Raw genomic sequence first — 23,387 nt, forward strand, 5'->3', positions numbered from 1 at the left:
GACAGAAATGTCTCCTTGAACTCACTGCTTAAGGTCATGGTGAAGGGTGGAGAAGAGATTTACCGTATATACTCGAGTATAGGCCGACCCGAATATAAGCCGAGGCACCTAATTTTACCACAAAAAACTGGAAAAGTTATTGACTCGAGTATAAGCCTAGGGTGGGAAATGCAGCAGCTACCGGTAAATTTCAAAAATAAAAATAGATACCAATAATGTTTTTGAATATTTATTTCAAAGAAAAACAGTAAACTAGCGGTGTATTCAATGAAATACTTCACTCACCTCATGATGCTGATGTCCCGCTGTGATGATGATGTCCCGTGCAGCCGCGGGAGCGATGTCCCGCCTCCTATGACACACGGCACAGTGATTCCTATCATTGGATCACTGTACCAGAGGAGGTGGGACATCGCTATGTGGCTGCTTGCCATAACAAGGAGGAGGTGGGACATCGTTGCAGAGCAGCAGGAGGGGGAGGAAGGGGAATCGTAAGACAGCCCTGCATTACATTAGAACGTGAGGAGGGGGGATGGTGCGGTGCGCGCTGCGCGGCAAACTGACACAGAGGGAGGGGAAACTCACAGGGGCACTGGGCCATTCACGAGTGTCACCCAGCGGCATGGCCCCGCCCCTTTTTTTCCTCCATTTCGGGCAAATTTTTCACTGACTCGAGTATAAGCCGAGGCGGCTTTTTTCAGCCCAAAAAGTGGGCTGAAAAACTAGGCTTATACTCGAGTATATACAGTAGTTACTGATTAAAGTGATTGTGGCAAAAACATAAGTGATGGGAACAAAAGAGAAATCAAAGCCAGTATTCTCATTATTTAGGATGCCACAGCTGAATCACGTGTCTGGTTCACAGAACTTTACAAAAAGTTCAGATGCCCTGACCTTCTATTTTTAACTCCTGAACGACTTCGTCCATCTTTTATTTCATCATAGGAAGCTTGTTAAGAAGAAAAGATAGAACAACTGCGTAGTGGCTTTTAACTCAACAGTACTAGGAGCATTGTAGCTAATATTAATGTGTGGAAGCATACCAAACAATTTTGAAATGAACTAATAAATACTTATGATTGTAAAACAACATGAACTGGTTGCTGATTAATTTGGAAATGTAGAATGAAAAATCTTAAAATATTATAAAGTATGGCTATTTTAATTAACCTCAAATCAATGATATCTGCATTTTCAAGGTAACCTAGTTACAATTTTATATATTTTCTTCTGTTTACTGACATCACATTTCCTTTCTCACTGTGCAGTAACACTTTCTTGCTATAAGGACTACATGAAGGCAGTTATTGGGAAACAATATCTCATTTCAAAGGGATGCCTTGACTGTAATTTGTACATAAGCGATTCTACCTGTATACCTGACATTTCAAAAGATAAATTTACATTCTATATACCATATGATGGTTGTGGAACCAAAAGAGAAGTAAGTATCTGATACTGTGACATGTCACTATAATGGAATAGTTATTTTGGAAAGTTTAAGGCTGAAAATCTCTCATCAGCTAGCCATACCCATGCTGGGAATCGAACCTGTGCTCTATTGCCTCTCAGGCAGATGTGTTAACCATTGAGCTACAGAGCTCGACTTCTTATCAGCCAGCCAGGGTGAGAGGTATATATTTAAAGTCACAACCCCTGGTATGCCCAAATATGGGAGGAAGGTCACACTTCCACTCTCTGTCTTCGGCTCGTCACAAGAGACCATCCAGACAGAAACCCAATATTTATTTATCAGCATAAAATATAACAAATGTAACAAAAAGGCAACAGTAAAAAATATTGGGTTTCTGTCTGGATGGTCTCTTGTGACGAGCCGAAGACAGAGAGTGGAAGTGTGACCTTCCTCCCATATTTGGGCATACCAGGGGTTGTGACTTTAAATATATATATAGTGTATATATATAGTGAAATTATATATATATACAGATTTAACCATAGTTTCAATTGGGAAAATGTGACCAGCATTAATCATTGCTGATTAATTTGGAAATGTAGAATGAAAAATCTTAAATATTATAAAGTCTGGTTACTTTAATTAACGGTAAATCAATGATATCTGCATTTACAAGGTAGACCAAGTGTCATTTTTTCCCCTGCAATAAATTGTGTTTAAGGAGAGTAATTTAAGGTAACTAATTCTTATTTGGAAATGTTAACCAATATTTGATCACCTAAATTAGTAGATATAAAACACTTTATGCCAGATGGCCAAAAGAAACAATAACAACATTAGATTAGTCCTCAACCTGTGGGTCGGGACCCCTTTGGGGGTCAAAAGACCCTTTCACAGGGGTCACCTAAGACCATTGGAAAACACATATTTTCCAAAAAAAATACAAAAAACATAAAATAATCTTATGGTTGGGGGTCACCTCAACATGAGGAACTGTATTAAAGGGTTGCGGCATTAGGAAGGTTGAGACCCACTCGATTAGGTGGACCCAATTAACCCAGTAATAGATTATATAGCCTAAATCCGTGATGGCAAACCTATGGCACACGTGCAGCACATATCTGCTGGCACATGAGCTGTCAGTTCCAGCGTGCATGCGTGCACTGGCCAGCTGATTTTCGGCCTTCAGGAGAGTCGGGGGATGCCATTTTCGCCCTCCGCAAGCTTCAAGAAAACCTCTGGAGCCTGGACAGGACGAAAAATCGGCACAGTGGGCTACCAGAAGTTCAGAAATGATTTGTTTCCAGTTTCTGGGGGGCTAGGGGGGCTGTTTTCACCCTCCCCAGGCTTCAGGAAAGCCTCAGGAGCCTGGGGAGGGTAAAAAACAGCCCCAACACGCCCATTGGGTCCGTTTTTCACTCTCCCCAAGCCAGTGGTAGGTTTCAAAAAAATTTGGAACCTCTTCTGTAGGTGTGGCCTGATTTCCGGGTCCCCCGGTGGAACCTCTTCTAACCGGTTCGGTAGATTTGACGAACCAGTTCTACTGAATAGGTGCGAACTGGTAGGAACCCACCTCTGCCCCAGGCTCTGAAGGCTTTCCTGGAGGCTGGGGTGGGTGAAAACCACCTCTCCAGGACCCCTGGAGGAAATACCAAGCTCAGCTTGGAGGCACGTAGTGTGGCGCACTTGGGGGGAATGTGGAGGGGAGGTTGTGCAGGCATGCGCACGTGGGGGCGTGCTTTGTATTATGGGTGCCAGTACACAGATGCACTATTGTGTGCGCATGCTCACATTTTTGGCACCCAGCAACAAAAAGGTTACTGGCCTCACTGATGTGATAAAAGTTTTAGGTGACTGAGATTTCTTTCTTATCAATGTAAAGGTGTCTAAATAGTCTACTTGCCTTCATTCTAAATACTAATAAAAGAGAATATTTATAGCTCAGAACAAAGGTGGCATTCTACCCGTTCACCTGAACCTATAGCAGAAAACGCGGGTGGCCCCGCCTACCACCCCAGCTCTACGGCATCCCATTTAGGCCCTTTTTTCACCAAAAGTGCATGCTCGGAAAGGTGGCCCGTGCGCTCACATTTGCGAACTGTTAAGGAAGGTAAATGAATACCATCCCTGGCTCAGAATTGATATGAGGGGTCCTTTGTGTTCTCTGAGCCTGCAGACGTTTCATTACCCAAACTAGGTAACATCATCAGTTTTAGTAAGAAATGTTGTTTTTTGTCAGTTTATATTCTAACCTCCCTGACAGTATTGGTGGGGGTAGTCATAGAGATTCTTTGATTGGGCTGTTTGCTTCTTTGGCAGTTTATTGATTGCGGGTATTGTTTACTTGATTGTTGGTCTGATGTTAACCTTGGAGTTTAGTTTAGTTAGTTTAGTTTTATTGATTTTGTATGCCGCCCACTCCCGAAGGACTCCGGGCGGCTTACAATAAAACAAGGGAGGGGGATAATACACAAAACAACATATTAAAATATACAACAGTCACAATTTCCAAGGGGCTGGATATTTCGAGAGCCCCCCGGCCTGCTGGAGCAGCCAGGACTTAACGGCTTTGCGGAAGGCCGGGAGGGTAGTAAGGGTCCGGATCTCCACGGGGAGGTCGTTCCAGAGGGCTGGAGCTGCGACAGAGAAGGCTTTCCCCCGGGGAGTCGCCAGCCGACATTGGCTGGCAGATGGAATCCGGAGGAGACCTAACCTGTGTGATCTAATCGGTCTATGGGAGGTGATCGGCAGGAGGCGGTCTCTCATAGAGAGTTAATCTATGTTGATCTGGGTGCTGATTGCTGGTGGAGAGGTTGTTTGATTATTATTTTTGTGTTCCTTTCTGGTCTCTTTTGCATAGTCTAAAGATGTTGTTAATGTCTATGTGTCTACTGATGGCTGATTTGTCAAGGTGCTAGGCTTCTCATCCCTGCTATTTTTACCTTAAAAGAACTATAGTTAACTATACTTTAACTATAGTTAAAGTTAAAGTTTAATGAATTTATATGCCGCCCAATCCCAAAGGACTCCGGGTGGCTTACATAAAACAACTCTAAAAAGAATACTAAAAAAAAATTAAAATAGAGAGAAAAGTTAAAAGCAAGTTAAAAAACACATCATGCACTCAACCGTAGTGGGGCTGGACCTCATTCAAGAGGTCAACAGCCCCAGGCCTGCCGGAAAAGCCAGGTCTTAATAGACTTTTTAAAGCCCGCGAGAGTGGGGAGGGTCCGGATCTCTGGGGGTAGCTCGTTCCATAGGTCCGGGGCAGCTACAGAGAAGGCCCTCCCCCGAGGAGCCGCCAGACGACATTGTCTAGTCGATGGTACCCGGAGAAGGCCCATCCTGTGTGATCTTATCGGACGCTGGGAGGTATGTGGCAGAAGACGGTCTCATAGATAGGGAGGGAAACATTTCAAAACCGTATCGTAAAAACGTTATTTAATTCTTTAGCTACTTCCAGAAGAATAGAGGATTATTGCAGCAATTCTTTCTACTAAATCATGGGTGAATATCAAATGTTTTTAAAAAAGGATTGCATTTATATATTTTGCTTGATGTTTCAACAGAATTTTGGGAAGATAAGCACTTTCACCAATATTGTCAGCAGCACTGGGAATGGCGTAAATCCTCAGTTTCGATTCATCTGTAAAATGGAGCCCAGCAAAAATATGGAAGTCGCCCACAACATTGATGAGTTTGAATACACAAAGCAAGGGCCTAAATTTCATATGGAATTTTTATTTTATGAGTCACCTTTCTTTCAACATCCAATAAATAACATGGGTTATTTTATGAACCTGAACCAGAATGCATACATCGAAGCCACAGTCTACAGCTTCACTAGAAATCAGATATTATTCATGGACTCTTGTGTGGCATCCCCTAATCGTTACGATTTCTACACTGAAACTTATGTCATGATAAATCGAGGGTAAGGCTAACAAATCAGTATTTCTTCGCATAATCATTACTTTTTTTTTACACTGTTTTAGAAAGTGAATAGATAGTCTACGGTGCATTGTGGGAAATTAAAGCTTGCCGAAACAAATTAAACTGGCTGTGTGCAAGGCTGGTTTATAAGTGCGAATTTGATATGTCAGGGGGAACATGAAAATAAGTTGAAGGCAGTGTTAATGGATTATTTAAGTGTGAGGTAAAATAAAGTGTGAGGTAAAATAAAATGATAAGATCAAGAATGAATGGATGCTGAACGAAAGCGGATGAATACAAATGAAATAAATACAGGTGGTCCTCGACTTACGACCACAATCGAACCCAAAAATTATGTTGCTAAGCAAAACATCCGTTAGGTGGGCTTTGCCCCATTTTACGACCTTTCTGGCCACAGCTGTTAAGTGAATCACTGCAGTTAAGTGAATCTGGATTCCTCGTTGTGTGAAGGTCGCAAAATGGGATCACATGACCCTGGCACACTAGAACCGTCGTCAATAGGAGTCAGTTTCCAAGTGTCTGAATTTTGATCACATGACCATGGGGATGCTGCAATGGTCGTAAGTGTGAAAAACACTCTGAAGTCACTTTTTTCCAGAGCCATTGTAACTTTGAACCGTCATTAAATGAACTGTTGCAAATGAAGGGTTATCTGAAAGTGAAGGTTGTTATTCATACGGAGTAAATAAATGGGATTGAATCACGGAACAACGCAGAAAAGGAGGATGAACAGATTGAGGGAAATGATTGAGAAAGTAAGGAACGTGACCTGTCAAAACCGCGGAGGACAAAATCGCAATCAACGAAAGCGCGCATGTGACGTCATCACAGCGCGATGAAAAATATTAAAAATTGAAATAAAATTAAAATTAAAGCAAGCCGATTCACATAAAGGTAAGGGTTAGGTTTAGGTTTAGGGTTAGGGTTAGGTTAAGGGTTAGGGTTAGGTTTAGAGCATTAGGATTACGTTTAGCGTTAGGTTAAGGGTTAGCGTTAGGTTTAGCGTTACATTAACGGTTAGGTTTAGGGTTAGATTTAGGGTTAGGTTAAGGGTTAGGTTTAGGGTTAGGGTTAGGGTTAGGTTTGGGGGGGTTAGGGTAAGGTTTTCACTTTATTTTTACATTTTTCGATCACAGCGCAATGTTTTCGTCGCGCTGTGATGACGTCAAATGCGCGCTTTCGTCGAGCGCGATTTTGTACTCCGTGGTTTTGTGGTGGAACCGTAAGGAATATATAGAGTTGATCAGATTTTCAAAACTAGGATGCAATTCGAAGAACAAAAATATGGAGTGTTGCATGAAAGTAGTGGAAATAAGGATGGTTTTCAAGGACCCAATGGTACAGAGATGTATTCTGAATAGTGTTGGTAGAAATCAGAATTAGTCCTATTTCTGATTCATTCCATTATCTTGGGCCTCTGGTTTCTTTGGCTTAGTATTTCTTACTCTTTTTCTGCATTCAGTATAATGTTCCGTGTCCAACATGATGCCTATGTATCAGTGGTGGGTTGCCAATTTTTTTACTAATGGTTTGAGCACATGCTCAGAAGCATCCAGGCAGGTGGGCGGAGCCAATCCAGGCTGAACCCATCTCTGCTATGTATGGTTTTTCAAAAATTTTCATTTTAAAATCTTCCTCTTTCATCATTGTGTATTTTATTATCGGAATGGGTTGACTAGCAATCTATTTGCAATTATGCAACTATTTGCAAACTAGTAAATCTATGAACAAATGCTCTCTCATAAGCGTGATATTCACTGGAGCATCCTATTGCTAGTTTAATACAGTGAAATTGTGTTTGTGCAGGTTCTAAGGGGAAAAAAATGACATCTGTCTTTGTTCCATCTCTTTCAGATGCAAAATGGATAGTAATTACCAACTTTTTTCTTCAAGGAACAGGAGAAACATCAGCTTCAGATTTAAATCTTTCACATTGCGCAACAACTATTCCACAGTTTATATTCGCTGCAAGATATTTGTGTGCAAATCACAGGATTATTCCTCTCGTTGCTACCAAGGCTGCTATAAAAATAATAGAATAACATGGAAATAATTTTTCTGGGCTTATTCATGCTTTACCAAACGAATAGCAGCTTGAATGTAATCAAATGCATGGTCTTATCATGTAAATCTTTCTCAAGAATGGCAATGTTTCACATGATTGCATTACAGACTTGAACTATTCAATGTTTAAATGTTCACACTGTTGTGCTTTTATCTATCCTCCTCATTCCTGTCATATGGTACACTTTGATTTGATGTGGGGACATTTACAACTCTTTTGCCTTAATTCATCGTACAATTAGCATAACAACCAAGCGAAATAAATAAAGATAGGTAGAAACATTCTGTTTTTGAGTATTTAATCACATTGGGGAAAATAGTCCGAGTAATTGGTTTTTATCCATCATTATTACAAAGTTAAATGTTATTCTTATCATTTGGTAATACACCAAGTCTATATTTCTCTTTTGTGAAGCTACAGGCTACTATATCTACCCTGTTTCCCCCAAAATAAGAGCTCCCCAGATAATAAGCCAATCGGGCTTTTGAGCATATGCACTAAAATAAGCCCTCCCCAAAAATATTGCAACACAGCAGCAGCCTTGAGGTGACCACACTCACCACCTCCTGCACCTCATAAATAATACGACCTCCCCGAAAATAAGGCCAAATGTTTATTCAGCATATAGAACAATTGCCAAATAAGGCCAAATGTCATTCAGCATTTAGAACAATTAAATGCATAATAATTTGGATATTATTTAATGCACAAGTTCTGCTAAATTTGCATCACAAGTAGAGAACTAATGGAACTTGTACAGCATAGAGGGGGAAACTACATTATTTTGTTAAGAGTCAAAGAATGCATTCTAGATTTTTAAAAAATGCAGCAATCCCAGATTCAGTAGTATCGACTAAAAGAAAAACCTTTACCCATTACAATAAATATCAATCTTTTCTGCTCTATTATTATGATCCAAATATGTAAATTGTACATTCTACTCTGATCCAAGATTGTAACCCATCATAGGACAAATTGCCCTAAAAAATTAATTAAATATACAATCAGACTGGAAGTAATGAGCTGTAGGGACTTTTGTCTAAATGACAATAGAATAGTAGTAGGTGATCTTATAGTGCTGGAATGGATTGTCAATGTTGTTTAAATGCACTTAAAATGTCAGGTCTATTAGCCTAATTCCATATAGGAATATATATAATAGAAAATCAATTCGGTTCTGGGTGATGGTAGTATTGTATAATAATTTTGCATTGTTCAACTTGTTTTGATTTGCCCCATTGAAGAATTTTGGCTGTGTCTTTCAGGACAAATTAATCTATATTTTATCAGTATAACGTACTGTGTTCTTTATTTCTCTCACACAACTACAACTACCAGACAAACTATTTTTGAAAGGTCTTTTTCTCTTGGGAAGAAAGATAGCCTTGGATTCTTTTACTACATGTTGTGTTATTTAGAAAAGATTTTGATTTCACGGAGATTCATGCATAGTCAAAATTCTTACGCTAATTCAAGTAGTAAAAAAAAATCCTCTACTATTAAGTTCTACCTCTTCTGTCAAGTAGACAACGGACAAATATACAGTACATATAGCCCTTTCTGCAATTTTGCTATTTCTTTGTCCATTTATACCCATCATTTATAAGAAATAATAATATAATGCTAAAAATTAACAATATATTTTAAATATATTAATATATAAAAATTAATAAGCATAGCTCAAAAGAAATTGCTCATTGCAAATGGGGGAAAAGAAAGCAACCTAAATAATATCTTCTTGATAAAGAAAAGACACTAACAATTTCCCCCAAGTAGAAGTTTCATAATCTAAATATCACCAGAGAAATGTAGTGTACATCAGGGGTATCAAACTCATGGCGTCACATTGTCGTCATGTGATGTAGTTGGTATGGAAAACAACTTGTCACTAGAATGAATAAGAAAGGGAGGTTTGCCACACAAAAGTCAGAATGGGAATGAGGTCCTATGGAGTCTGTAAAACAATGGGGGTGATTTCGTTTCCATGTCCCTAAAACAAATTACTAGAAGAAAACTACAGAGAGTGACACTTGAATAGAATACCTTTAAAGCTTAAGACGATTCACTTGAACAAAAATAGCAACTGCTTAACTGGGTATCAGAGCAGAATGGGCTCATGTCCATTAAAATAAATCATTAAAATAAAATGTAAGAGTAGCCAGGGCCGGATTTAGATGAAAAGAGGCCCTAGGCTATTCCACTTATGAGGCCCTTTCACCTCCCATTTTTAAGTTTGTAAATTACATGAGAGACAATAAAATACATCATTACTGTGATATATATCAATATATATCAATATATATAGCCGGCCTCCCGACGGAGGGCGGCTCTGCTCTGCGGCAAAGGCAGCGAGGCCAGCCGCCTCCTCTGCTGTGCTCAGCTGCCCGGCTCGGCCCCCTCGCCCTCACCTGCCTGGCCGCTGGTGGGCTCCGCGTCGACGGGGTAGCTACTGGGAGTGGCCGCGCCTCTCGCCCGACCGCCGGTGCTGGGAACGTGGGCGGGCTCCCCAACCGCCGCGGCGCTGGAACGATCTTAACCAATACATTTTTATGTTTGTTTATTAGTCCTATGCGTAGAATTTCTCCTTATTTTCAGTTCAATGTTCACTGTTTTTAGAATAGTGTAATTTTAATTTTGCTAACAATTTGAATGTAGGCCCCTCTTGATCTTGAGGCCCTAGGCTGAAGCCTAGTTAGCCTATAGGAAAATCCGGCACTGAGCATAGCATTTTTCCAGATATGGAAGCTTAACTGGGAGCAATAGCGTTGACTCAGTCATGCACAGCCCTCCCCATTATCACACGATAATTAGGGCTATATTCAGAGAATGAGGTGAATGCCAATTTTCCAGAGGAGTCCTTATATTTACACAGGTGCATGTCATTTGCTAATCAGAAAACGTCTCAGATCACACTATCAAGATTTTTTTTTTTCAATAATCCCACATGTGCACATTTGCAGATATTATTACTGCCTCACCATGGTTTGAAGTTGAGAAACATCACACCTGTGGATCTAGGTCATTGCTAGATACCATAGAAAAATCTATAAGAATCTTTGTCTCATTGCATCAGCACATCCCGCTCAGTCAGGCAAGAAAGGTACGTTACAGACCTGTCAGTCAAAGAACTCTGACTAGCTGCTCCTCTACCTACGTGAGATTAGTTCTCCATAGGTGAGGCCCTCATTCTTCTGGCCTTTCAAAAAGGAGTTAAAACATCATAATGGATATATGCCAACAGCAACACGATTACTTTATGCACAAAAATGGAAGGACACTGGTTCCCAAAACAGGCGAATGGCTGGAAAAGTTAATGGAGAGACGGCTAAACTCTCTGTTTTGCTTAGAGAAAAGAAGACGAATAATTTTGTTTCCCAGTGGAAACCACTTTTGGGGTTTATGCTTGAGATGATTTTGGATTTTGCTGATGAGATAGGTTGGTGTTATAGAATTGGCAAGTGGTTAAAGCGGCCAAATCCAGCCTCATCATCTGACTGATTGTGTGACAAGCCATAATAATAATAATAATATTTGACGCTGAATTTTCCTCCCAGTTTTGTCAATTTTAATATTCATGCACTACAGAAAGCTACAGCTGTCAAAGGCTACAACATTGTGGGAACTAAATTTTTTTTTGAAAGTAACATCAGCTTTTTGAGATAGGACAGTTCCAGAACCAGGCACTGCAGACATTCAGGAATAGCAATAACAATAGCACTTAGACTTATATACCGCTTCATAGGGCTTTACAGCCCTCTCAAAGCCGTTTACAGAATCACCATATTGCCTCCACCAATCTGGATCCTCATTTTACCGACCTTGGAAGAGGGAAGGCTGAATCAACCTTGAGCCAATGAGAGTTGAACTGCTGGCAGTTGGCAGAGTTAGCCTGCAATACTGCACTCTAACCACTGTGGCTCAGGTGCTTTTTTTTTTTTTTTTTTTTTTTTTGCAACAAGATAGACTAACAGAATTTTGCAAACCTGTCCAAGTATCTCTGTGTTTCATCTCGTACCAAACAAAATTAAAGCAGGTGGGTTTGGGGGTGTTTTTTTTGGCATTTTTCCACTCAAGATTGCCTTCTTTACAGAAATGTGTGATCTGTTCCATAATTTCCTACTCTCACGCAACCTTTAAAGGCTGGCTCATTTCTTCCCAAGATCAACTCTACATTCCCTTTCATGTCATTTATGAAAGCACCTTCAAAGTGAAGCAGCTCCACAGCAAGGAATACTCACTCAGGGCAACCAACTTCAAGTACTCTACTATCTTTCAATAGTAGCATGAAGAATGGAATATACTGTACCAACAAACATTTGCTATCGTGCATCAAACCTACTTTATATTGCATAAGAGGAAGCATTAAATGTAGTGGAACTCATGTAAAGCAAGGTGCCATACTACTGCTTGCAAAGCCCTTGTTAGGATAACCAGAGGGGAGAAAAGTATTTTACAACCTGGATCCACATACAATCTGTTTTCAGACTTGGAGTTTGGAGTTTATTCAATTTGTAGGCCGCCCTATTCCCTGAAGGGACTCAGGGCGGCTGAACAAAGCCAAGGGAGGGGAAATTACAAAAAGTAAGACAAAGACAATCAGACAATACGAACAATTTAAAAGCACAACAGACACAGCAAATTCGAGTGGGGGGGGGAACTCAACCCCAGGCTTGCTGGGACAGCCAGGTCTTTACGGCCGTCCGGAAGGCCTGAAGGGTGGAGAGGGTCCGAATCTCCATGGGGAGCTCGTTCCAAAGGGCCGGGGCAGCCACAGAGAAGGCCCTCCTCCGAGTAGTCGGCAGCCGACATTGGCTGGCAGATGGAATACGGAGGAGGCCTAATTTGTGGGATCAAATGGGTCTGTGGGAGGTAATCGGCAGAAGGCGGTCTCTCAAGTACCCAGATCCAATACCATATAGGGCTTTATAAGTAATAACTAGCACCCTGAAGTGTATCCGGAGACCAATAGGTAGCCAGTGCAGCTCGCGGAGGATAGGTGTAACGTGGGTGTACCGGGGTGCACCCACAATCGCTCGCGCGGCTGCATTCTGGACCAGCTGGAGTCTCCAAACACTCTTCAAGGGCTGCCCCATGTAGAGCGCATTGCAGTAGTCCAGTCTTGAGGTCACGAGGGCATGAGTGACTTTTAAATCTTCATTGCAAATCATGACTCTTAGGGGTCAGAATTTTTAGAATTTGTCCATCTATCCAATTGTAGACCTGTAGATTTTGAATGACCAAAGCAAACAATTATTAAAAACCAGCTTTTGGGACATTACATGGTAACTATAGATAGATTACTCTGATCTTTAAAAAAATCTATAGTATGCAAAATCCACAATGTTAGCACCTGTTTCTTTCTCACGTACGTCTCCAAATTGGGCTCAGGCATTAATGATTACAAAATAAGGACAGATATAAAAGGCCTCAAAATGCATTAACATTTTCTCAGCAAAATGTCTGCAGTGAGGCAATATGCTTCTGCAGCAATCTTCTTGGCATTTTTCTTCGGCTTGAGTTTTGCTGAACAAAATCTGGCAGAGTTACAAGGTATGGAAAACTAGAACAAAAGTTAAACTAATATAAATATCTAATCAATGTGCAATGGCTTCAAAATCGTCTTTACCTAAATTATGTATATATTAAGTTTAGTCTTCATTCTTGTAAATGAATTCAAAATGTTATATATTTGAGAAGCTCTTACATCACCATAGTTTATAAAAAATATTGTAATTGTTAGATTGTTCTCTTGTGTAAGACAAAGTGTAATGCGCACATTTAAAATGTGTTTATTTATTACATTTATATGCCACCTATCTCACTATTGAATGCCTCTGGGTGGCTTACAACTTCATTAAAATATTAAAAAGTTAAAACATTGATCATTGAAAATTAACAACAACAACAACAAAAAACCTGGGTAAAATAGAAACCAAAATATAAACGGAGTGAAGGTCAGATCTTTTCAGTCTATAACTATTTTCAGTGAGGAACATGTAAATATATAGATGTTTTTATGAGAATTCTACATTTACATAAGTAAACTCCAAAGGTTTTCATTCAAAATTCCTCTATAAAATTTTACTAAGATTAATGCTGGTTTTCTAGAACGGAATACAACATGTGTGAAAACACTGACAAAAAGTTTTCAAGCAATACCAATTCAACTCAACGCAAATGAAAATTGCATCTGGGAAATAAAGGGAGAAAGCGATACAAATCAAACCATTCGACTAATTTTTTCTTACATTGAGTAAGTATTCTTCATATGAAATGGCAGAAAAATTATAAATTAGATAAGCCAACTGGAAGTAGCAAGATGCGAAGGAAATAAGATCCTTGGAAAAGGCAAGTTAATTAGAGAGCGGGATTAAGAGAAGAGAAGGGAGCGGGGTTTTGTTAGACATTGTCAGTAAGGAAATCAGATTTGGAGATCCATAGAAGAGAGATCTGTAGGAGATCTACCTCCAAACCTGGAGAGACAAGAAACGAAACTTTGTTTTTTAAATGTTTTATTGGTGAAATATAACAGCCAGACGGTTTGATGTACAATAGTGCTAATAAAACCAGACAGGAATACATAGAATGATTACGTGGATGACATTTGAAGAAAGCAAAAATATATTCATAGAGTGTTAATATAGAATTAATTCAGCCGTATCATAATATTAAATCTAGCAGTGTAGATCAAAGCAACAATAAGCTGTGAAACTGTGTAAGTACACAAGCCATGCACGCAAATGCACCAAGGACAACAGGGAAAAATGAAAGCCACTTAGCCTGATGTAGCATTAGGAAAAAAGGAGAAAAGATATCATCACGCTAAAGCAGCGATCACAACCTCCAATATATACTACAGCTTTTGGATTCAGTGCTTCAAAAATTTAGAAAATACCTAACTTGACTGCTGCCCCCTCCCCGATCCAATCTCTGTCTGTCTGTCTCTGAGAGAGTGGGGGGAGAGAGAGGGAGAGAGAGAGAATTTCCCCCCTCATCTAGACCAATCTTGAGGTACCCCACAGTCATAGTTTTGCCATCTCTGGCCCAGATATAAGCAACATCAGGGGGGAACAGAAATAAGAAACCAAGTTGCCACAAAGATTGTGAGTAAGCAAAGGTAAAGGGAGAAGTCATGTAATCATCTTTTGTGACCTTCTGGCAAGGAAAGTCAGTGGGAAGTCAGATTCACTCGTGACCCGACAAATGCACGCACGGCAAAAGCACGCTGACGAAACCACGGTGAGAAAACCGCGACATCATAAACACGCCCACAACAACGCGCCAACAAAACCGCGCCCACAAAAGCACGATTTAAGTTAAGGGAAGCGCGATTTAAGTTAAGGGAAGCGTGATTTAAGTTAAGGTAAGGGAAGCGCGATTTAAGTTAAGGTAAGGGTTAGGTTCAGGGTTAGGTTCAGGGTTAGGTTCAGGGTTAGGTTTAGGGTTTATTAGTTCTTTGTTAAAGGTGCGCTTTTGTCAGCATGCTCTTGTCGGCACGCTTCTGCGCTCATTCATCAGCGCGATGTTGAACTTGTGGTTTTCTCGCTGCGATTTTGTCGGCGCGCTTTTGTCAAGCGCGCTTTTGACGGTGAACCAGATTCACTTAAGAACCGTGTTACTAACTTAATAACTGCAGTGATTTACTTAACAACTGTGGCAAGAACAGTCGTAAAATGGGGCAAAACTCACTTAACAACTGTCTCACTTAGAAATTTTGGCTCAATTACGGTCAAAAGTTGAGAACTACTTTTATAGGCATCATTTTTGTAGGCAGTCTTTCTTTTTTCAGTGACACAGATGGCAGAATTATGACACAATTATATGAAGCCAGGATTTGGAGACCCTGTTTTGGTAATGTTTGCAGGAGGGAGATACACTACTGCTATAATGGAAGCTTAGTGCAAATATTTTATTTGGTGTCAATCATCAGAAGATTGCACTATTGTCTTATATCATGGGATTTCATTAATAACCCCATATAGAAAAACCCATCTTCTCTTTTTCTCTTAAGATTTAGCCCACTGTCCTCATGTGACGAAGAATACATTGAAATATATGATGGTCCCTCAACTAATTCATCTGTCATAGGAAAAATATGCCGTACTAAAGAATCAGCATTTCACTCATCAGCTTCGGCTTTAACATTTCGCATATCAACAGCTTCCACGAATTTTACGCGAAAGATCCATGCGCTTTATTACTATATTTCACCAGATACACGTAAGTCGTCCAGAGAAGATGGGAGATCTCCATCCAGAATCACCTGGGAGTTCAGGTTACCAGTTTTAGAATAGAAATTGATTGTAGAATTGCTTGAAGCGATAAAATTGCACTTAGCTTTTTATAGCTATGATGAATTCTTAATTGAAAAATGGGTTAAAAACAAAGTAAAACCAGCTTGAGCACAGAGAATTTGAAGTCTGTACATAATGTGTATACTCAATACCAGAAAGAAAGATTTTCACCTCACAGATAGTCCTTCGCTTATGACCACAATCAGGCTTGAAATCTTAGTGGTTGAACTAAGCCAGGGGTGTCAAACTGGATTTCTTCAAGGGCTGGATCAGCATTGTAGTTCTTCACCGCGAGCTGGCGGGGAGGGGGGAGCAAGGCCTCTGCATGGGTCGGTTTTGGCCAGTAGAGTGCTGCAGGAGGCCAAAAATGAGCTGCGGGAGGGGTGGGATGCGGCCGGTTTGGGCCACCTTGGAATGTAGGTATTCACTAGTATTTTTACCAGATCCGAAGTCTGTTCTTCCAGCACGTAGAGGAATACCCCTCTGGAGGAAGGGACCTCAAATCCAACATCCCCACCTGTTAGAATATAGAATAACAGAGTTGGAGGGGATCTTGGAGGTCTTCTAGTCCAACCCCCTGCTCAGGCAGGAAACCCTATACCATTTCAGACAAATGGCTGTCCAACATCTTCTTAAAGACTTCCAGTGTTGGGGCATTCACAACTTCTGGAGGCAACTTCCAGTGTCGGAGAATTCACAATTTGGAGGCAAATTGTTCCACTAGTTAATTGTTCTGTCAGGAAATTTCTTCTTAGTTCTAGGTTGCTTCTCTCCTTGGTTAGTTTCCACCCATTGCTTCTTGTCTTACGCTCAGTTGTTTTGGAGAATAGCTTGACTCCCTCTTCTTTGTGGCATCCCCTGAGATATTTGCAACCTTCCCCGGCAACTTCCTAATATAGTTCCAGAAGAAGCCAGCAGAGAAGCTTGCAAACGATTACATGATTACTGGGCACTTTGCAACTACTTGTAAATGTGACCAGATTGCCAAGTGTCCAAAATGTGATAATGTAACTGCGGTGGGGGGGGGGGGGGGGGAGAGTGACATATTGCATCAACTGCAAGTCTTTTACGGCTTGTTCTGACGTGACTGCAAATTTTAACAACTGGTCGTGAGTCAAGGACTTCTTGTAACTAAATACCAAGCAATTGTGCATAGACATTAACTCACAGTGGGCTCAATCTGTTTATGGCCAATTCCTCTTTCAGCAGCACATAGATTTAGTGGAAGCTCTATTAATCCCATGTTGTATGTATAATCTTTAAAAAAATCCAAACTTGAACCCTAAGGATTACTCTAAAGGTAATAAAGGCGGTTGCATAATTTCTAAACAGCTTGAATCTTTCCACTGGCAGAGGATAGGAAAAGGAAGAATAGTGAACGATGTTGTATTTTCTGCATACTGATGTTGTTGTTTTTTTTAAAAAAATCTTTCTAAAGCCAGATGTGGAGGTTACCTTACTGGCCCAGAAGGAACATTCACCAGCCCGAATTACCCAAAGAAACATCAACCCATGACATATTGTGTCTGGCATATAGAAACAAAACCATACACCCAAATAAATTTAATTTTCAAGGACATACTGTAAGTATATTTTGGTTTACATGTGTCTTTCAAATTCTGGTCAGAGTATGAAATGCTAAAATTTCTAAATAAAGAAATAAGCTAAAATAAGTTTTAAGATTAACTTTGCATTTAAAAATAGGCAGAATTATATAATGGCATCTCAATAAAAACCATTCAATAAAGAGAAAGTGGAATTTTAGCAAAATTACAATATGCTTAAACTAGTATTTGACCGTCACCTTTTTCCAAACTGATGCTCTTTATTTCCTATTTTCATTCATTCTTGGGTCCCCCTATTTATAATCATTATAATACACTGATTCATCAATTAATTGTACACATTTCAGAAACATTTGCCTAAATCCAACCTATACCTTACATCAGTTTAGCTTCTGTAGCCAGCATCCAGACACGTATGAAAGCTAATGCCACAAACTCAAGGTGGTATTATTTGGCACGGAGCTAACATGGAGTATAAGTTAAGACCGCCAAACTAGGACCCGGGAAAGCCTTGAACCAAAATTATTCTAAGGATAAATGAAGATAAAGGAGAAAAGGGGGTATGAGAAATAATAGTAATAAAAAAAACTGATGTTTTTCTCTGTGTCCAGGATAGAAATGGATGAGAACTGCAGATTTGATTTTGTCGCCATTTTTGATGGTCCAACGTCCGATTCTCCTTTAATCAAAAAAGTGTGCGGTAATTTAAAGCCAACATTTAAGTCTTCATCTAACGCTATGACAATTGTGCTGTCTACGGACTATGCTAATTCTTACCGGGGGATTTCAGCTCGCTACACAACTACACCAATATCACAACCGAACAGTAAGTCCAATGAGGCTGTAATAACTGATTTATACTGATATGGAAAGGGAATACCAAATACAGATTTAATTTAATTTTAATTTTAATTTAATTATCAAAATTTATATGCCGCCCAATCCCGAAGGACTCCGGGCGGCTTACAAAAAGAAGAAGAAGAAAAAGAGAAAGAAAAAACAGACAGTTTAAAATCACAAAATCACTTGCATTCATTCTAATCGGGGCTGGACCTCAACAATGAGGTCAACAGCCCCAGGCCTGCCGGAACAGCCAGGTTTTTACAGCTTTCCTGAAGGGCATGAGAGTGGGCATGGTCCGGATCTCTGGGGGTAGCTGATTCCAAAGAGTCGGAGCAGCCACAGAGAAGGCTCTCCTCCGGGCGCCCGCCAGCTGACACTGTCCGGCTGACGGCATCTGAAGGAGGCCCAATCTGTGGGATCTTACTGGCCGCTGGGAGGTATGTGGCAGTAGGCGGTCCCGAAGGTAGAAGATTTATTCTTCCAATGATGTCTTGTATCTAAATCTGCTTTATAACATTTTTTCTAGGTTGGGAAACATGGCAAGGATTTGTCCTTATTTCAAGTTATGACTAGTTTAACCTCGGCACAAACACACCCAGATATTCCATCCATCACCAAAGATTCCTATTCCTATTTTTTAATTTGTGCCTTCAAGTCAGTTTTGACTCCCGGCTAGTATGTAAACAAGACCCTGTAGGAACTTTCTTGGCAGGGTTTTGGAATTGGTTTACTATTGCTTGTTTCCTTGGGCTTAAAAGATGACCAGCTGAAAATCACTCGGTTGGCTCTCTGCCTAAGAACTAGAACTCACCACCACACCAAACTAGCTCTCAGTACAATTACACCTGACTATAATTATATACACCTGATGCAGGGGTGGGTTTCTTGCCCTGTTCCAACCGGTTCGGTTGGAACGGGGCCTCCGGCGTCCTCATGCACGCGCAGCGCACGCATGCGTACTAGCGTCTGTGCGATGCTCCAGCTGCTCCTGGAGGATCGTGCAGGCGCTGTATGCGTCCTGCGCATGCGTGGAAGCGCAGAACTCGTCAAAACCGGGTAAGGAGCACGGGCAGGCGGGTGCGCCCTTCGCCGTTCCCGGAAGTTACTTACTTCCGGGTTCGCCGACCAACCGGTTCGCAGGGACCGCCGCGAACCGGTTGAAACCCACCCCTGACCTGATGACATGTAAGATCATTTATTTCTTTATACAAGTTCTATAGTGGCCACAGCAGTGTCACAACAATAACTCTGGGCAATATACAAAGTTAAAACCAAATATTTAGACAATCCAAATAATAAATATTCAAGGTCACATACAGCTAATTGCAATTTACAAATTAAAACATCAGCTAGCAGATGTTTTGGGGGAGGGTACTTTTTAAAACTCCAAGTTAGTTCAAAATGCAGCAATTATGAGAAATCCTAAAAAGATCCCATGCTGAAAGCACTGACCTTTCCTGGGATCTCTGCCTGTACGATTTTAACATCATACAGAGAACAATGGTGCTGTATCTTGAACTGTATTTTTTAATCTCTTCACAGAGCAGCTGTTATAGAAGCTGAAATATTCTATACATTTCAGAATCAATGTACCATACCATATGCTAATATCTAGCTTACACCCAAGGAAATAATTTTAATATTTTTCTTTACCCTTTTGGAAGTGCTTCAAGCTCAAAACATTTCCAAAGCGATAGTAATAGTCAGACTTCTATATGTTTTACTTTACTATTTTGCCATGGAACTAGGGTTCCCTGGGGGTCTCCCATTTATATACAAATCTGTTTAACACTGCTTAGCTTTTTCCAAGACCAAAGTCTTAGTTAGAAGCTACTTATCAGAGGTGTTTTGGTTTTATGAAACAAAAAGGGGAAAAAAAGATCTCTTTTTCACTCAAAACAATTTTATAACCTCTATCATCTCCTTTTAAATTATTCTGCAATACAGTGATGGGTTTCAAAAAATTTTCGAACCTACTCTGTGGGTGTGGCCTCCTTTGTGGGAGTGGCTTGCCGGCCATGTTATCTGGTGGGAGTGGCTTGCTGGCCATGTGTTCTCTCTCTCTCTCTCTCTCTCTCTCTCTCTCTCTCTCCTTTTTGTCTCTCTGTCCCTTTTTTTCTTTCATCTCTCTCTCACTTTTTCTTTCTTTTTTATTTCTTTCTTTCTTCCTTTCTTTCTTTCTCTTTCTTTTTCTCTCTGTGTGTGAGTCTGTCTGTCTGTCTGTCTGTGTCAGTGGTGGGTTTCAAAAATTTTTGGAACCTCTTCTGTAGGTGTGGCCTGCTTTCCGGGTCCACTGGTGGAACCTCTTCTAACCGGTTCGGTAGATTTGACGAACCGGTTCTACCGAATAGGTGCGAACTGGCAGGAACCCACCTCTGCTGCAATAGCAGTCACATACTTCCTCCTAGGAGAAAGTTTTTTAATATTATTCCTGAAACTATTCTATTTTTTCTTCTTCTTTTCCTGTTAGCATCCCTCAGTTGTTCTTCAGACAGGATGACAATTACTCTCAGCGACTTTTACTTGGCTTCTCTCAACTATAATGCAAGTTTCTTATATCTGAATGACCAAACTTGCAAGCCTGTTTCTTACAATCCAGTGGTATTTTCTTTTCCAATCAACAGCTGTGGAACAATTAAAAAGGTAACATTCATCTTGCTGTGAATTCGTTTATTTTTTTCCAAAGCTGTAACTACCTTTAGTAGAGTCTCCAATCAAGGCTGAAAAAATCCAGATGAGGACTAGTTGACAGCAGCGAGTTTTCTGTATTATACTTGTTTCTTTCAACTTGTGGTTATCAGATTTTTGCAGCGAGTACTTAAGATCTTTTCTAACTTGGTCATCTCCACTATACACTATTCCTAGATTTAAACATATCAATGGCATGCAATCTTAAATGAGTCCAATATAGTTGTATAGCTCTGTACTCTGCTTTTACACCACTCAGATATGAAAAAGAACACTATCAGAGCTGTAATTGGGGGGGGGAATCCAGGGGTGGGTTGCTAATCCCGTTCCAACCAGTTCAGTTGGAACAGGGCCGGCGGCGTCCTCATGCACGCACGTTCACGCATGCATCTTCACGCCTGCGCGATGCTCCAGCTGCTCACGGAGATTCGCGCAGGTGCTGTATGTGCCATCCAGCTGCTCGTGGAGAATCACGCAGGCGCTGTATGTGCCATGCGCCTGCGTGGAAGTGCAGAAGCCTTCAAAGACCGGTAAGGAGCGCGGGCGGGCGGGTGGGCCCTTCGCCGTTCCCGGAAGTTACTTACTTCCAGGTTCGCCGACCAACCGGTTCGCGGGGACTGCCGCGAACCGGTTGAAACCCACCCCTGGGGGAATCCCATTAGAGTACAGAGATAGTTGGGAAGCACAAGGATACAATCAAACAGGATGCAAAGTGCATTTACCCCAGGTCCTACTCAAATTAATGGAACTTACAAAGTGGTTACAATCCTGAATATAGAGATCAACGATGCAAATAGACTGCATGAAGCTCATTAGTTTCCTCGGTAGTTTTTATTTACTGGCAACAGTCTGTGTCATTAAACATCATGTGCTTTTTACAGAATTCAAATGCTGATTTTCAAAATACCTTCTTGGTTTTCAAATGGTGAAAGTAGTAGTATCAAAGAAACTGATATTGGAGGAGGCTTCTACTTATCAATGTTCTTCAATGTATTATCATATACGATTTTGTGGCTACTGGTTGTTAACATTTAAACAAAATACTTAAGTATAATTTTATAATTAGAGATTATAAAAACTTCAGATTCGTGATGTATCTGTAGGTTAAAAACATTTTTTTTCTGTCTTCCAAAACGTTGTACCGTTTTTTTAAAAAAATACCTTATTTCTTTTCTTTCCTTGGCAGACTGAAGGTCAAAGCATCACCTACAGCAATATTGTAACTGCCTTGCCAGCGGGCGTTATAATCACCCACCAAAAGAAAGTTGAAATTGTTGCAAAATGTATAATGGAAAACAATTCAACGGTAGAAGTTGTGTATGTAACAGAAAGTGAACATTTAGACAACACAACGGCTGTAGGTAGATACAATCTCAGCATGTCGTTCTATGAAACAGACTCCTTCTCCAAACCCATAGTTGAAACTCCCTACTTTGTCGACTTGAACCAAATGCTCTATGCACAGATCAGCCTACATTCCAGTGATCCAAATCTGGTAGTATTTGTGGATACTTGCACTGCATCTCCAGACCTTAATTCTAAATCACCAAAATATGATTTAGTTAGAACTGGGTAAGTATATTCACTGCTAATTACCATTAGGATTGACTGTAACTATAAACTTAGCTGTATTATGATACATGGAACTGATGTAAATTCCTTCATAGAGGAAAAATAGGACAAAAGTTTCATATTATATTACATACATTACTTAATTATTTAGATTAAAGGTATCTGAATGACATCTAAGTACTACTTTTGTATAGTCAATCAAGTTCATTCTGTCTTCCTCCTTTACATATATTTAAGTCTGCTCACAAGACTCCAGCATTTGATAAAATAGATTAATAACCACAAGTATATAAATTGTAATACATCTCACATGGCTTTATTTTACATATGCAACAGACTAACAGGAGTAACCTTCTGGATAGAATATAAGTGGGGCTAACTATAGATTGAAAGAGTCCATGTGTCAAAGGAAAGTAAAGAAATAGATGCAGGATTGAAACATTTTTTTGCACCTATTTATAAAGCAGTTTCTGGTAAGCATAATATATGAATGCATATAAGTTCAAGTATTAATCATGCTAAAATCATCTGAATATTCTATTTCAGCTGCACTAAGGACGATTCTTTTATGGCCTATCCCATCCTTGAGCATTATGGAAGATTTAGGTTCAGATCCTTCAGATTTCTAAAACATTACCCATCAGTTTATCTTCACTGTGAAGTTTTAATTTGCGACAGCAAGAATTCTAATTCTCGCTGCACCAAAGGTTGCATTTCTAGGCATAAGAGAGGGATTTCCTCCTACAAATGGAAAGGCGATGCAGTGATTGGACCCCTCAGACTGAAAGGAGAAGAAAGTTCCATGGATCGCTCAGGTGAGAATGTTTTCTTGGAACTGACTACATTAGTAGATTTAACAGGTTTCATTGGTAACCGTTTAAGAGAACCTTCAGTATTATAAATAGCAAGCAAATCATGTTACCATTGAACTGCAGACAAGCAGAACTGCCAGTACACCATCTCTAGCCAATCAATCAAAATACTGGTTAAAA

General features: G+C 40.2%; 1 protein-coding gene across 1 annotated transcript in view; it reads left to right on the plus strand.

Annotated features, from left to right (window-relative positions):
* The window catches only part of LOC106551272 (scavenger receptor cysteine-rich domain-containing protein DMBT1), a 140,024-nt gene that overhangs the window by 115,897 nt on the left and 740 nt on the right, over positions 1-23,387 (plus strand). Inside the window, 11 exon segments of the mRNA XM_087725018.1 lie at positions 1,269-1,444; positions 4,984-5,348; positions 7,223-7,414; positions 12,886-12,983; positions 13,542-13,686; positions 15,445-15,653; positions 17,166-17,310; positions 17,904-18,118; positions 20,606-20,778; positions 22,010-22,395; positions 22,942-23,210. Coding sequence (XP_087581144.1) covers positions 1,269-1,444; positions 4,984-5,348; positions 7,223-7,414; positions 12,886-12,983; positions 13,542-13,686; positions 15,445-15,653; positions 17,166-17,310; positions 17,904-18,118; positions 20,606-20,778; positions 22,010-22,395; positions 22,942-23,210 — 2,373 coding nt within the window.

This window comes from Thamnophis sirtalis, unplaced genomic scaffold (assembly GCF_051295495.1).
Source record: "Thamnophis sirtalis isolate CommonGarterSnake01/CBP01778 unplaced genomic scaffold, rThaSir2_p1.2 scaffold_11, whole genome shotgun sequence".
Classification (NCBI taxonomy): domain Eukaryota; kingdom Metazoa; phylum Chordata; class Lepidosauria; order Squamata; family Natricidae; genus Thamnophis; species Thamnophis sirtalis.